Here is a 16271-nt window from a genome sequence, read left to right on the forward strand (position 1 = left end):
TATGCCGATACAAAGTACCACATACTATTAAATATCAAAGTCTAGTCGAGTTCTATACCAACCTCGACAACAAGCACACCACAAGCTCAGTAGAACACCCTTGATCAAATAGGCAAGTTGAAGCCACTAACAAGGTTGTACTAGTAAAGTTGAAAAAGAGATTAGACTCGGCCAAAGGTAGGTGGCCGGAAGATCTACTAGAGATTTTGTAGGCAAACAGGTGCACTCCCTAGTCTTCAACCAAAGAAACACCTTTCAACCTAGTATATGTTACATGTTATTGAAAAGCAGGAGAGAGCTCAGATCTGTGAGGTGGCTACCATGTCGGTCTTGGTTGAACTTATCTATTTAGTTCCCTACTAGCTACTGTGTCAATATTGATTGAACTCATTGCAAAGTATCACCCGCCTACCTTGTCCACCTCAAATGAGCAGAAATATCTAAGAAATATTCAAGTGATAACTTAAAAAGACAAGTCTATAATTATGTTGAAATACAAAATATACTCTACCTCGTACATGTGAGCCTAGGCATTCACAACTTGGAAAAAATTACAACTTATAAAACGTAAGAGACGAGTACTAAACGAAGGCAACTTTCAATAGAAGAACCCATAATAGGAAACCATTATAAAAATATGCCTGCATATTTATCTCGGGTCCAAAAAAAAAATTTACACTAACAATTATCCTAAGTGTCATCATTAGGGTTAATCATCTCTTCCTCAACATGATCAAGGTTGGCAATAGAGAAGACGTCACTTTAGCAGTTTCCTTCGATCCATCATCGGCCTTGACTCCAACATTGATATCTTTAGTCATGGTCAAATTAACATCTGCCTTGGTGCTTTTATATCATCATCATCCATCATTCAACCTTCAAAGATATCCTTGTTGACGCCAACGTACATGTCCTTACGTAAAACTTGCTTATAAAGGAACTGGGCTTGCCTTAGTGCTTTGATGAATCCATTAGTGTGCTAAAAAAAGGATGAACTGTTGATACCAAAACAAATCAGCCTCTACTTCCTCATGGGCTTTCTTCTCGTTGGCCAATGCCTTCCCCATTCCTTCGTTCTTCTTTTTCAACTTCTTCTCCGAATCAAGGCACCTAGTCTTCTAGGTTTTTAGCCTTTCTAAGCTTTCATATATCTCTCCTTCTAGAGTCTTCTTCTCTTTAGCCCAAGAATTTTTGTCAGCCTCATACTTCTTCTTCAAATTGGCACTCTCATTGGCCATTTTTGCCTTGTGCTAATCGACGATCTCTTTCTTCAGTAGACTGGTGATTCCTTGACCATACAAAAGTGTAAAACTATGAAGCTCCAAAAAGGAATTCATAAGGGTGTCCATGTCATTCTTTTCCACCAGCTTCATCACATGCTCACTTAGAGATACCTGAACACTTTTGTGCATGTTAAGTTTCGCACTATCCAACCCATCAAGGTCACTGGTCTTACCTTTAGAATTACTAGCCTAGGTGTCGAACTCAACGCTCAAACTCTTACTGTCCTTCCATGTATCCTTCCCCTTAATATGTAGGATCTTCTTCGCAAAATTCTGATGTCGATGAGTGTCCACCATAGGGCCCACCAAGATGGGTATCGTGTTGGCCGCCTTTCTCTTCTTGGCATCAACCTCCATCTTGTTGTTCAGATTGAAGAACACATCATTCATCAATGTGTTGCGCCAACTTAACTTTGTGTTGTGCCATGTAACCTGTAAATACCAAAAAATCTTCAGATTAACCCAAAAATACCCAAGTTACACAAATTTTAAAACTTACTAAGTAGGTTTGTAATTGGTTGCGAAGACAAATAAACGCTATTCTTGGTAGGAAGTTTCGAAGGATATCTTCCAGGATACTTAAGATCCTTTTATCCAAATTGGATATAATGTCCTTTGGCCATTCCTTATATCTAAAGGGCTCATTAGTCCAATAGAAGGTGAACTTCGACCCGTTATTTTCATCATACAAATGTGACTGTCCAATAAGGTTTACTACCACCCTAAAAAAATCTATTCTTAAACTTCTTGAACTACTAAGAATATGCACCAAGTAAGTATGTACCCGAGTTACTCACCAAGGACAACCATGTGGTGGGAGTCCTAGGACGAGTGGGATAAAAATGAAGAAAACACTCAAGTGAAGGTGACAAGTATAGAGCTTGGCATATCAACCTAAATGCTTGGTGACAACCCCAACTATTTGGATAAAATTACCTCGGCTCAACATTAAGAATAAAAAGAATACCCATAGTGAACTCGTCAAAAGGAAGTTGGATGTGAAGTTGAATACAAAAACTTGTACATATAGAAGAAATCCTCCTCATACCCTCTCAATCATGACAAGGGATGATAAAACTACTCGTGTCTATGGGTATTTGTGGTGGATAGTTGGTACCCGTGGGTAGCGGGTAACTAGTATTTTAATACCCATTTATATAAGGTTTGAGTAGAGGTATCATACTACCTATACCCACGATTATCCATTACTTGCAAAAAATTAAAATGAAAATTTAATTTACATTTTATTGAGTTAAATTTGATTAAAGGTAAAATTTAATTTATATTTTATTATGTTAAATTTAATTAAAATTAAAATTTATATTATATATATATTGTAATTTTATTTTAAAAATTTATAAAATGTATTTTTTTTAAATATTTGGTAGGTAACATTGCGATTTTTTTTTGTGGGTCGAGTAATGGGCATGCACTATCCGTACCCAATCTGTTGTCATCCCTAGCCTTGACACACATTGTCTATAGCACATACCCTGCTAAAAGACATGGTATGCTCTACCTTTTCACTCTCAAATACATATATACTTTGAACCCCATAATTCAACAATTTCGACCACTTTAACTTTGAAAAATACTTCCTAACTAAATGGTCCACCCACTCATAGCCTTTCCTCAAAGGCAAGTTATCCTCGACAATCTCCTCTAAGTCCTCTAAGTTATCAATAATCACCTCCTGGATTACCCCTCGAGCCCTTGATGATGATGTGGTGGAAGATGACTAAGCCCGACTATTATCACTATTTGAACCTTAATAAGAACTCATATTCAAACCATTGTAAGACATACCTTGTTAATAGTCAAGTCTAAGATAACCTTCAACATGCTTAATTAAGGCAAATAACCTCCCACTTATAGTGAATTTTAGTAAATCTTCACCTTCTAACCTCCCCATCTTCAACCCTTAAATTGATATAGATCCAATGACCAAAGGTTACAACTTTCCACCTCCCTAGCATTGCTTCGTTTCTTGTGCAACCTGACAATTGTTCAACCATCACATCTAATCAGACCTAACACTCCATCATTCAAACCTCTTTGTCATTTTACTCCTCGAGACTAGGGGCCACTACACCTATAGGACAAGACCAAAGAAATACAAATTTTCTTTACAAATGATGGCACCATATACCTACACCATAACGACATCATAAAGACTTAGGTATATACATATCGAGCTTGGGGACTAGTGTACCCAACATGTTTGAGTACATCTCAACCACCCATGCCTAGATGTACTTGGCCCTTATGGTATGATCTTTCATGACAGCTTGGCCGACTACATATTGACCAACCAAGATCGAAATATGAAAAGTGTTGACAAAATTGACTTATTATAAGACCATGATTGAGGTATAATTAACAGATCAATTAACCAAATACTAATCAAGGTAATTAGCTACATGGATCAAGCTCATGCAGGTAAAAGCCCATGAACAATAATTTAAATAACACAGTAAATGAGGTACATTTATTACGTTCGTTAAGTAATATGATGCACTTGGCTGACTTAAGCATCACAACGTCTTCTGTTGGCTTAACCTCCATTAGACTAGGAGAGGCTGAGTAACCTTGAAAAGGATGAGTACTCATGCATAAGTGTGAATGATAAACTCTTAGTCGTATCAAGTTTGTACAAAAATTGATTCCCCTCACTAATGCAGTATAGTGTGAAAACCAAATATCAATCCAAAAGGGACATTTAAGTTGAGTGTTTATAAGTGAAAATGGAGGAAATCTTCTTACTTTTAAACTCACTAATATCTGACATTATGCAATGAAAATGATGCATGAAACCTATTCTAAGATAACAAATGATGCATGGAAATGAATTAAAAATGAATAAAACCTATCTACCAATGATGTATACTATGAAAGCCAAAATGCTTAAAACAATGCACAAATAGTCATGATGCAAACTGGTGTAAAATTGCCTCAAAGAAACTATATGAAAACAAGGTGTTTATGGAAATGCCTAAGTGACTACAAACATGAGTTATGCACTGCAATTAATTCACACACAATATAAACAATTAAAATGACTCTAAAGTGATCTGACTTGAATTATAGGAAACATAACTCATAAATCAAAACATAAAATAGTGAAACTAAGTTTACAAAGCTTCCTCTTTTTGAAAGTGCAAGGCAACATTTATTTTGCTCACTCATTCCATGAAATCATGAGTTCAACCTCTTTATCAACTCGTTTTAAAGTGAATTGAATAAAGGAACTGGAACGAAAACATTTCGTAAAGTGTGGAGTGAGAATCAAACAAAATAAAACCTAGAGGAATGTGTATGTGGATTGTATTAAAGGTAAACAAACAAAACACACTGATATATATGGTCTGTTTGATGTAAATTCTCTCAATAAAGAGAAGTACTTCATCACCTTTATTGATGTTTTTTTACGTTATGGATATGTTTATCTTCTGCATGAGAAATCTCAAGTAGTAAATGCCTTGGATGTTTATATAGATAAAGTGGAAAGACAATTAGAGAAAAAGGTGAAAATGATAAGGTTGTATAGAGGTGGTGAATATTATGGAAGATATGATGAAAGTAGACAATACCATGGTCTGTTTGCTAGGTTTCTTGAAAAATGTGGTATTTGTGCTTAATACACAATGCCAGACACACCACAACAGACTGGTGCGTGAGAAAGGTGTAACCAAACCTTAATAGATATGGTTAAGAGTATGTTAAGTAATTCATGTTTACCTATATTGTTATGTATGTATACTTTAAAAATTGTCATGTATTTGTTGAACAAGATTCCCAATAAAGTTGTCAAAAGACTTCTTTTTGAGTTATGGACAAATAGGAAACATAGTTTGAGACACCTGCATGTTTGGGGGTTATCAAGCAAAAGTAAGAATTTACAATCCGCTAGGAAAGAAACATGATGGAAAGAAACCAATGGATATTTCATTAATTATTCAGAAAATGAACAAAAGGGTATATTTTTACCATCGTACCCATAGTACAAGAATAGTTGAATTTGGAAATGGTTGGTTCATTGAAAATGGTGAAACCAGTGGGAGTGAAGATTCATGAAATGTGGAAATTAAGGAAGTTAGAGTGTAATTTATTGTAGTTAGTACCTCTTCTTTAAGAGTTATTGTTCCCTATGTTGTAGAACCACACAACAATTAAGAAGAACAACAAATTAATGATCCTAAGGTTAACAATGATTCAGTAATAGAATAACCACAAGAAATAGTATCAAGAAGATATCACAAAGAAAGAAAGTCTGCTATTTTGAATGATTATGTGGTTTATCTATAAGATTTAGAAAATGACTTAAATATTGATAATGACCTAGTTTCATTTTTAGAAGCCATTAATGGTGATAATTTTGCTAAGTGGTTAGATGCTATGAATGAGGAACTTAAATCAATGGCACAAAATGATGTATAGGACCTTGTGGAATTTCCAGAAGGATGTAAGAGAGTTGGGTGTAGATGGGTCTTTAAGACTAAGCGTGACTCTCATGGCAATATCGAACGTTACAAGGCCTAACTTGTTGCCAAATGTTTTACTCAAAAAGATGTTGTTGACTATAAAGAAACTTTTTTGCCTGTTTGTAAGAAAGATTCTTTTAAAATTATCATGGTATTAATAGCTCATTATGATTTTGAGTTACATGAAATGAATTTTTATATCGACCAAATGGTGGGGTTCATTGAAGAAGGAAACATGGTGTCTAAACTTAAGAAATCAATATAAGGACTTAAGTAAGTTTCTTGGTAATGGTATCTTAAGTTCAATGATACCATAATGTCCTTTGGATTTAAGGAAAATACTATTGATCCGTGTGTGTGTGTATGTATGTATGTATGTGTATGTATGTATGTATATATATATATATATATATATATATATATATATATATATATATATATATATATATATATATATATATATGAAAGTTAGTGGGAACAAATTTATACTTTTAATTTTGTATGTTGACGATATCTTACTTGTGACTAATGATCTTTGTCTATTAAGTGAGATTAAGAGGTTTCTCTAATAAGTTTGAAATGAAAGATATGAGTGAGGCATATACTATGTGATAGGAATGGAATATTACATGATAGATAACAAGGACTGGTAGGTTTGTCTCAGAAAGTGTTAGAGAGATTCAGAATGGATAAATGTTCAACATTTCACGTTCCAATACAGAAAGGAGACAAGTGTACTCACCTGCAATGTTCAAAGAATGATTTGGAACGGAAATAGATGAAAGATATCCCTCATACATTTGTTGTTGTGAGTTTGGTGTATGCTCAAACATGTACGATGTCAAATATTAGCTTTGCAATTGACATGTTTGGTAGATACCAGAGTAATCAAGAATTAGAGCATTGGAAAGCTGCAAAGAAAGTTTTAAGATACCTACAAGGAACAAAGAATCACATTTTTACTTATAAGAAATCTGATCACCTCTATAGGTTTAGACTTTGTCAACTACATGGATACAAAAATGTCTACATTTGGCTATGTGTATCTTTTAGCCGAAGGAGCGATTTCATGGAAAAGTGTGAAGTAATTTGTCATTGTTATATCAACCATAGAGGCTAAATTTCTGAAATGCTTTGAGGCCATGGTTTAGGCTAATGGGTTGCGAAACTTTATTTCAGGACTTAGAGTAGTCAACAATATTGTCACTGTTGGAAATTTTTTGTGATAATTTTGCAAATTCTTTTTCTAAGAACAACATGTATTCCAAAGGTGCTAAACATATCAAATTGAAATACTTTGCCATTAAAAAAAAAATTAAAAAATGTAGAGACATTTTAGCATATTAGCTATGATTTTTTGATTATTGACCCTTTAATAAAAAAGTTACAACCAAAATTATTTACTAGCCATGTAAAGTATATGAACATTATTTCATTATGTCTACTAATAAATATTAATGTTGATTGTTAATGTCTACTAATAAATATTAAATGTAAAATTTTATTGATGTTTATGTAATTAGACCTCATTCCCCTGACATTACTAAATATTTTCTAATCTACATTATAAATGACGAGAAACGAATAAGTTACTAATGTGCATGATCTTGTCTATATTTCAATAATGTATCACTACTATTTTTTTTTTTCCATTTAGGGAACACATCAATCATGAAAACAAGTAAAATCATTTTAATTGATGTAAACGATTGTCCCTATACTGTTACATTTTTAAAATCATTTACTCCTATTAACTAAAGTTTGTATGTTTTAAACATTTTAAAAGTTTTTCATCCTATAATTTACTAAAATTTCAAAAATATTCTTAATTTTCTTATCCTGTATAAATGTATCATTTTTCCTGTAACTTTTCTGAAACATTGTTTTATTTTTTTAATTTCTAAAAATTTTAAACAATATCCAAATTACAAAATTTAAAGACTGCTACAGGATTAAAATAATCAACTATCCCTTCCTCTTTGCTATTTTAAACATTTGCTTTTAGAGTCTAAACTACACAACAATATTTACCCGTGTCAACAAAATTATTTTAAATCATATAATTATAAAATAAAATTATATATTTACTTTTACAAAATTAAATTAATTTTAAAAAAATCATATTAACAGGAAAATATCAATATCAGTTCAAAAGAAATATCCCGACATATACATATCCATAATTGTGATCTCAACAAAAACCAACCACACTTTCAAATTTTAAATACTACGCTATAATGAAGATACAAAACATCAAATTTAAATTATGTAATCTACCAAACAAGCAAGGATATGATCTAATATCATCGAAGAGAAAATTCCATCATTTATAATAGGACACTCAAAATAGGACATGGAGATACAAATATAAAGTTACCTAAAGTATATATTCACACCATTAGTTTGTTCTTGCAGTACAAGTGCAACAAAACAACTAAACTAATTGAAATGACCATTTGTTTTAAGTATCTACAGATGATGCAAAAAAGTTATATTTATAAACTCACATTCTACCCAATATATTAAATATGACCTTTGTATGTTGAATATAAAATATGTTACATAATAAATTTTGACAAAAGTTATAAAAATACTATTGTGCTTCTTTTTTTAACTGAATATAATATAATCTTTTTATTTTGAACTTAAAAAATGGAACATAAGAAACATTGAACAAAATTATAGAAATACTATTGTGCATTTTTTTTACCGGAATATTCATCCAACCAACTTAAATCAATTAGATAACCAATAAATTCATATTATATAGAGAGAGAATTATTAGCATAAAAATATTTTTTGTAAAAATATGATTTTAAGTTTTGAAACTATTAGACCAATGGATAGTAAGTAACTTATTGCAATTCATATATTTCTATCGCATACCCTCAGGCCTACAGGTAATAAAAAAATGGTTTAATTAATCGCAAGGTACCCAGTTTGGTACTAGAGTGTCAAATTGGTACCCGCTTTTAAAAAAGTATCAATTGCGTACCCAAATACGTTTATGTGCATCAATTGGGTCCAATAATTTAGACGTCGTTACTGTGGTTAACGTTGACTGATTTAAGTTGGTCTGAGAAGCAAGAAAATAATACGTGGCCATCAGACAATTAGTGACGTGGATATTGTTGGTGGGAGAAGTAATTTAACGTTATGGTAAAAATTAAGTGTAGAAGGCAAATAATTAAAAACGAATTTTGGTAAAGTTACTGGTGTAGTTCGAAGAACAAAAGAGGGGAGAAGACGAGACCGGCGAATCGATTCACGCTTGCTTTCACTGGCAATCAGTACATGATCGGAAGCATCCTTGACAGCGACGTGGGTTTAGCGGTGGAAGAAAGGTATGTGTTCCTGCCATTCAGTAGACGAACCACTGGCGCAGGCATTCACTGCCATTTAGGGTTTTTAGTTTTGTCTGACATTGTGGTAATTTTTGGGGTTTTGTTCAATGTATTTATTGTTTTGTGTGCTTTTATTCTTGTGTTGTTGTTATTTGTATTGCGGTGCCGGTGTTGGTCCCCCACTTTCAGATTTCTTTATTCATTTGGTCCCCCATTACATGTGACGGTGACGGTGACGGTGTTGCGTTGACTGTGTGGTCCCCCTTTGTTCATTTTGTCTCTGTCTTTGTGTGTTGGATGGTATGGTTTGTAATTTCTTTTTGATTGTTTGGGCATTTTCATATGTGACAGGGATATATAGATAGGAATATAGTACTTCATATGGAAGAAAATTTTGAAGTTGTTTTTCACCATGGGGGAAGGTTTGTTAACAATGGGTCACTGAAATACGTTGGAGAGAGTAATATTTTGTCATGTGACCCAGACAGATGGAGTTACTTTGAGATTATGTCCATTTTGAGGGAAATGGGATACGTCAATGTGAAAGAATTGTGGTATTCAGTAGGTGGAGGTGTTGTATTGGATGGAAGGCTGGAATTACTGAGCGATGATAGAGGTGCATGTCACATGGTGAACATCGCCACACTAAATGGTCAAGTGCACCTATATGTGGTGCACTTCGTCTGTGAGCCTGTAGTAGTACATATGATAGAGGGTGGGACTGAGACAGAAGTTCGTGTGGATGGTGCAGTTGAGGGTGAGGTTGATGTGGAAACTCGGGGTGATGAAGAACCTGCTGTGGTGGGTGGGGTTGAGGTGGAAGCTGCAGGTGAAGGTGAGGGTGATATGGAGGCTGCAGTTGATGTAGAACATGTTGGGGTGGAAGTTGGTGAAGCTCCTGCAGATAAGGGTGAGGGTGAAGTGGAGGTTGAGCATGATGACCAACCTGCTGAAGTTGGTGGTGCAACTGAGAATGAGGGTGAAGTGGAGGTTGAGCATGATGAAGAACCTGCTGAAGTGGGTGGTGCAACTGAGAATGAGGGTGAAGTGGAGGTTGAGCATGATGAAGAACATGCTGTGGAGAGTGAGGAAACAGACTATGAGGGTGATGATGATTATGAAGTGAGGAGTTGGACTGATTCTGAAGAGGAAGTAATGGGTGAGGATGAGTTATTTGATGTTAGAATTGAAACCGAGGAATTGGAGGACGATTTGTTTGATGTTACTATTGAAGGAGGAAGTGACCCAAAGGGTGAAAATGTGTTTGACAGGGGGTTGTCTGATAAGGAATGGGAGTCCGAGACTTTAGATAGTTGTGGAAATAGTGATGCAAGTGATGATGATAGAGATAGGTATGGTAACTTTGGGATATTCTCCATGCCCAAAAGTATGGAAGACTATAATTGGGAAGTTGGGACGTACTTTATTGATAAGGAAGAATTCACTGACGCTATTAGAACTTATGGTGTCCAAAGTGGGAGAAAGTTAAAAATTTTTAGAAATGACAAAAGGAGAATTTGTGTGAAGTGTTTGGGTGCCAAGGGTAAATGCAAGTGGTATGCATATTGTGCTTATAAAGCACCACAAAGTACATGGCAGTTAAGGAGAATTATCAACAATCACACATGTAGTAGGGAATTCAATGTGCGTTTGATGACTTCAAAGTGGTTATGTGGAAGGCTGGAAAAATCACTCAAAAAGAACCCAAATATGAAGTTGACTGATTTGAAAAACAAAATTGGGAGAAAATGGAACATTGGTGTTTCAAGATCAATGGCCTTTAGGGCTAAGAGTATGGCATACAAGAACATTGATGGGTCATTCAAAGAACAATATAAACGTGTTTATGACTATGCACATGAGTTGTTAAGGTCAAATCCAGGTTCCACTGTCAAAGTCCATGTTGATGAGAATGAGGGCAACCCAATTTTCAAACGACTATATGTATGCCTCAAGGCTTGTAAAGATAGCTTCTTCTGTTGTAGGCCTATTATTGGTGTAGATGGCTGTTTTTTGAAGGGAAGATATGGGGGAGAACTGTTAACAGCTGTGGGCAGAGATGGAAATGACCAAATGCTTCCATTGGCATACGCTGTGGTAGAAGTAGAGAACAAGGAAACATGGACATGGTTTCTTGATTTGATGATAGAAGACCTAGGAGGAGCTGAAATTTGTTCTAAGATCACTTTCATGTCAGACCAACAAAAAGTAAGTAACTATATCCATGTGGTATTTGATGTTTAATTGTGATTCCTTAATATTTTACCAATCAATTGTTATGCTCTAAAAATTACAGGGACTGCTTCCAGCATTGCAAGAACTGTTGCCTGGTGTGGACCAAAGATTCTGTGTACGTCATATATATGCCAACTTCCGCAAAAAATTCCCTGGAAAAAATCTGAAGAGACTACTCTGGAAAGCAGCATATGCCACACACCCACAAGCATGGGAGGCTGTGATGAGGGAGATTAAAGAGTTGAATGTTGATGCTTTTAAGCATCTCATACAAATTCCCCCAAGGCATGTTTTTAAATATTTTTTTATAATTACTGTTTTGGATTTAAACTGATTTCAAATTAAAATGGTTTATTCCCTGCAATCAGATTCTGGTCCAGGTCCAGATTTACATCAAGACCTGCGTCTGACACTGTTGTGAACAACATGTCTAAGGGTTTCAATAGCACTATAGTAGATTCCAGGAGTAAACCCATCATAACCATGATGGAAGAAATTCGAATGTATCTGATGCAGAGATGGGCTTCTAATAGAAAGAAGGTAAATGCATTTCATGGTTCTATTTGCCCAAAAATTCAAGACAGATTGGACAACGAAGCACAAAAGACCAAATATTGGTTACCAAGGTAAATGTATTTGATGCACCTAATTGTAATAATGTTTCATTAAATATGAATGTCTTCTGGCTGTTTTTTAATTATATCTTGTATTCAATGCAGCTGGTTTGGACAACAACTATTTGAGGTAAGCCATACTGCTATGATTAGGGAGAAATATGTGGTGGATTTAGATAAACAGGAGTGTAGCTACAGGAAGTGGGCAATAACATCAATTCCCTGCTGTCACGCAATCACTGCCATCCGATTTCTCAATTTCAATGCAGAGGATTACCTCCCACACTGGTTTTTGAAGTCAACATACGAGGAGACCTATTTGTCCCTCATATATCCTGTTAATAGACCTCATCTGTGGGAGATGACATCTTATGCTGATGTGTTACCTCCTGCTAAAAGAGTGCTGCCTGAAAGACCAAAAAAGAAACGAAGGCTGGAGTCCTGGGAGCTGAGGAAGGATGACACCCAAGTCAGGCAAGGTGGAACCCGTAAAAGATGTGCCATTTGTAGAGCACTTGGACACAAAAGAAATACTTGTCCGCAGGCACCTCCACCACAGCAGGAACCAACTCCAACTGCTGAAGAAACACAAGCAAATCAGCCAACTCAGGCAACTGATATCAGTGGTGGTCAACAAATTCAGATTACTGCATCTGAACCAGTTATGCCAGCAGCAACAAATCAACCAACTCAAAATCCTTCATGCCAACAGAGTAAAGTGCCTCAAGCAACCCAAAATTCTGCATGCGAACAGACTCAAGTGCCTCAACCAACAACAACAACCACATTCAGAGAAAAACTATCATTTAGGAGGGGACCAATCACGGACCCATGAAGAAATTATGGAACACTTGTTTTATTTTGGAAAATCAATATGTAGTGGCTTTTTTTTGACAAATTCAGTGCTGTTATCTTAGAATGTAATAGTGTTATTTTGGAAACAGCTTGCTTTTGTGCTGTTATTTGCATATTCAGGTCTTTTGAAGAACAGTATTATGTACTGAAATGGCATTATGAACCACTTTAATATTATTTGCTTTCTCATCTCCAGATTATCTTCATTATCAAATGATGTTAAATGCAAATAAATAGAACACAGTCAGTTCACTCAAACTTGTAATTGGTTCATTAAGAATTCATTACAACATTACACCACTGATACTAACAACAGTTCAGCAACTCTTTTCAACTAACTTACAAACTAAAATTACATTAACGAAAAGCAAAAACATTATTATTACACTTAAAATTTTAACCCATCTATCAGAAATCGCAATTGCTTTTTCCAGAGTGTAAATCTTTCTCCTTTGTCTCCCAATGGTAGCATCTTTTTCATCTCTATTATCTTCATTCAGCCATTTGAAGTAATTGCACCCTTTAAATACCTCATTCCCACCACTCCGCTGTTTGCAAGAACAAAGAATCAAACATTAATCAAAAACAGAGAACATCAAAAACATTAATAAAGATTCAATCAAAATTAAATTAAAATCAAACATCTACTCCGACCTTATATTTAGGACACCCCCAAAATTATTTGCCGGCATTCCTGACTGTTTTAGCGACTCTCAACACAGCGTTCTCCCCACAAAAGCAAAGAGGACATTCACCCAACACCCTATACGAACCACCAGTGGAGGACACACTTTGCTTCTGCGAACCCCACGAAGAGCACGAACAGCCTTCACTGCGAGACATTGTAGATTCACCAAAAATTACGTCTTCCAATCAAGAACGAAGACCAAAATGATTGAAGAAAGAAGAGAAGAGGAAGAACTGCAGAGGAAGAACTGCAGACGAAGAACCCCACCACAATGATAGCGAAAACCCAATTCTACAATTAGGGCACAACACAATCTGATTTTTAAATATACCACCACGTCACTGTACAATTATTTTTTCAGCCACAACAGCTCTTTAAATTGACACGTATCTGTTCACAAATGCCACATCATCTCATTTTTAACGCCGTTTCTCACAATTTAATGGTATGGATCCAATTGATACACTTAAACGTATTTGGGTACGCAATTGATACTTTTTTAAAAGCGGGTACCAATTTGACATTCTGGTACCAAACTGGGTACCTTGCGATTAATTAAACCTAAAAAATTGTCCACAATTATACCACACCAGAGAAGAAAACATAAAATTTCAATAGTTAAAATGAAGTAAAGTAAAATAAATATAAATATATTATTATTTTTTTATATATATGGGGCTTATGTACACAATTTTTTTATTATTTAATTACAATTAATGACAATATAGTTTTAAGATAGTGATTATGAAAATTAATAAATTTATTCTATAATAATTTATAGTTAATTTTTTTGTATGTACATAATGAATTACTTTTTAGTCCATTCTTTTACAATTATCTTTTAATTTATAAAACGTGATATTTTATCTGAAAAAAATTCAAATCAGTTTTATTTGAATCAATTGAGTTGTCATGATTTCTCTTAAATAATATTTTTTTTTTTTTAAATAAGTTGTTAACAGTTATAGGCAAGTGTGATCACTTTCCTCCATTGCTATAGGATACACGTACTCGAGTATCTTAAAGATAGGGTACACTTACTCGTTTATTTTCAAAATATATATATATATATTTTCTACCAAAATTATAAAAAATTAAAAAATGGAAAGAATAAAATTACCTAGTCTTATTCTTAGTCGTATTCTACTTTATCTTTTTGCTTTTATCGAGCATATATTTTGGACGTATATTAATTCTTGGGAAATAAAAAGAAAAAGTATTGGGTGGTGAATTGCGTCAAGGAGAGTTGGACAAGTTGAGCTCGGGGAACGTAACACGTAAGACCTGCATGCATGCGAAGACACCTCAAACCCTATCTTCATTCAGATACCAACAACCACAACATCCATAAATTATTACCAAAGCCAAATTCACAAACCCAAACCCAAAAGAGTTTCGCCATGACTTCTTTCACCAGCTTCTACAAATTTTGGTTCCTGCAGTTGAAGATCATGGTGAAGGATCTGAAGGAGGAGCACAGTCATGAAGGCATGGAGAAGGTGCTGAGACACCACGGAGAATACTACAAAGAAAAATGGATTGCGATGAACAAGGATCCTCTCAGCATGTTCACCTCGCCGTGGAACACCAACCTTGAACGCTCCCTCCACTGGATCACAGGGTGGCGCCCCACCACCGCCTTCCACCTCATCTACACCGAGTCTTCTCTCCTCTTTGAGACTCACATCATCGATATCCTCCATGGCCTCCGCACCGGAGACCTCGGCGATCTCAACCCCTCCCAGTTTCGTTACATGAGCGATCTTCAGTGTGATACTGTATCTAACACTCTCTCTCTTATCACTTTTAAATTCTTAATCTTGCTCATAATTTTGTCTGGGTAAAGTAACATTTTCTATCGAAACAAAATAATAAATAATTGCATTGAAGAATCTGTATGATGATTGTTAACCATCTAGAGTAGATTTAAATCCTGTGATTAGAAGAAAGGTAACAGAAGATTTTGTCGTTTATTGAGATGAGACAGATGCAAAGACAAGAAGACAGACAGTGTCTAATGAAATTTGATGTTGTAGTGTTCACGTGAAGGTTTCTTGTTTTTTTTGTTTTGTTGAAGGTGGTTGTTTTTGAATTGTTTTTTGAAGGTGAGAGAGGAGAATGAGATTACTGAAGGGTTATCAGAGTGGCAGAACAGTGCGAGCGAGATGATGGGTTGTGAGATGGAGATGAAGGAGAAGATCAGAGAGCTGATACTTATCATAAAGAGAGCAGATGATCTACGGCTGAAAACGCTGCAGGGTGTGGTGAGGTTGCTTTCAAGGCAGCAGGCTATGGAATTCTTGATTGCCTCAGGAGAGTTACTCATTGGGATTCACAATTGGGGACTCATTCACGACTCAAGAAGAAATTGACTTCTTAGGTCACAATTTCCCTTTTGCTTTTCAAATTTCATCAGCTTTTATCACTCTATGGAACAAAATTTAAACTTATGTGCCATAAATTCACATGCAGTCAGACTATATAAGACTTAAATTCCATGTGTTGCTTAATAATATGGGGTGCTATTTTCTTATATATTATTATTTGTTAGGGATTGGTAATTATGTGTAGTATTTAATCTGGTTCACTTTTCATGACTTTGATTTAACTTTTATGGATATTTAAATATAATAAGTAATAGATTGTAGTATTTATTATTTTTAATGAATATTAGAATTTATTTTGTTGAGAAATATATAAATATATATATATATATATATATATATATATATTTGATTTGGCTCGTTTAATTTTTTTATTTATTTATTTAA

At 34.7% G+C, this 16271-nt stretch overlaps 1 protein-coding gene across 1 annotated transcript; it reads left to right on the forward strand.

Moving 5' to 3' along the window:
* Positions 1-14860: 14860 nt before the first annotated feature.
* Positions 14861-16035, forward strand: LOC114184153 (protein DOG1-like 4). The gene is made up of 2 exons (XM_028071412.1): positions 14861-15278; positions 15606-16035. The coding sequence occupies exons 1-2, from the start codon at positions 14901-14903 to the stop codon at positions 15870-15872; spliced, it is 645 nt and encodes a 214-aa protein (XP_027927213.1). The 5' UTR covers positions 14861-14900; the 3' UTR covers positions 15873-16035.
* Positions 16036-16271: the final 236 nt, after the last annotated feature.

This window comes from Vigna unguiculata, chromosome 5 (assembly GCF_004118075.2).
Source record: "Vigna unguiculata cultivar IT97K-499-35 chromosome 5, ASM411807v1, whole genome shotgun sequence".
Taxonomy (NCBI): Eukaryota; Viridiplantae; Streptophyta; class Magnoliopsida; order Fabales; family Fabaceae; genus Vigna; species Vigna unguiculata.

Coding starts and splice junctions, on each gene's coding strand:
- LOC114184153 (XM_028071412.1), top strand. CDS start 14,901: ATGACTTCTTTCACCAGCTTCTACAAATTTTGGTTCCTGCAGTTGAAG. Junction 15,279..15,605: donor GCGATCTTCAGTGTGATACT/GTATCTAACACT, acceptor TGTTTTTTGAAG/GTGAGAGAGGAGAATGAGAT.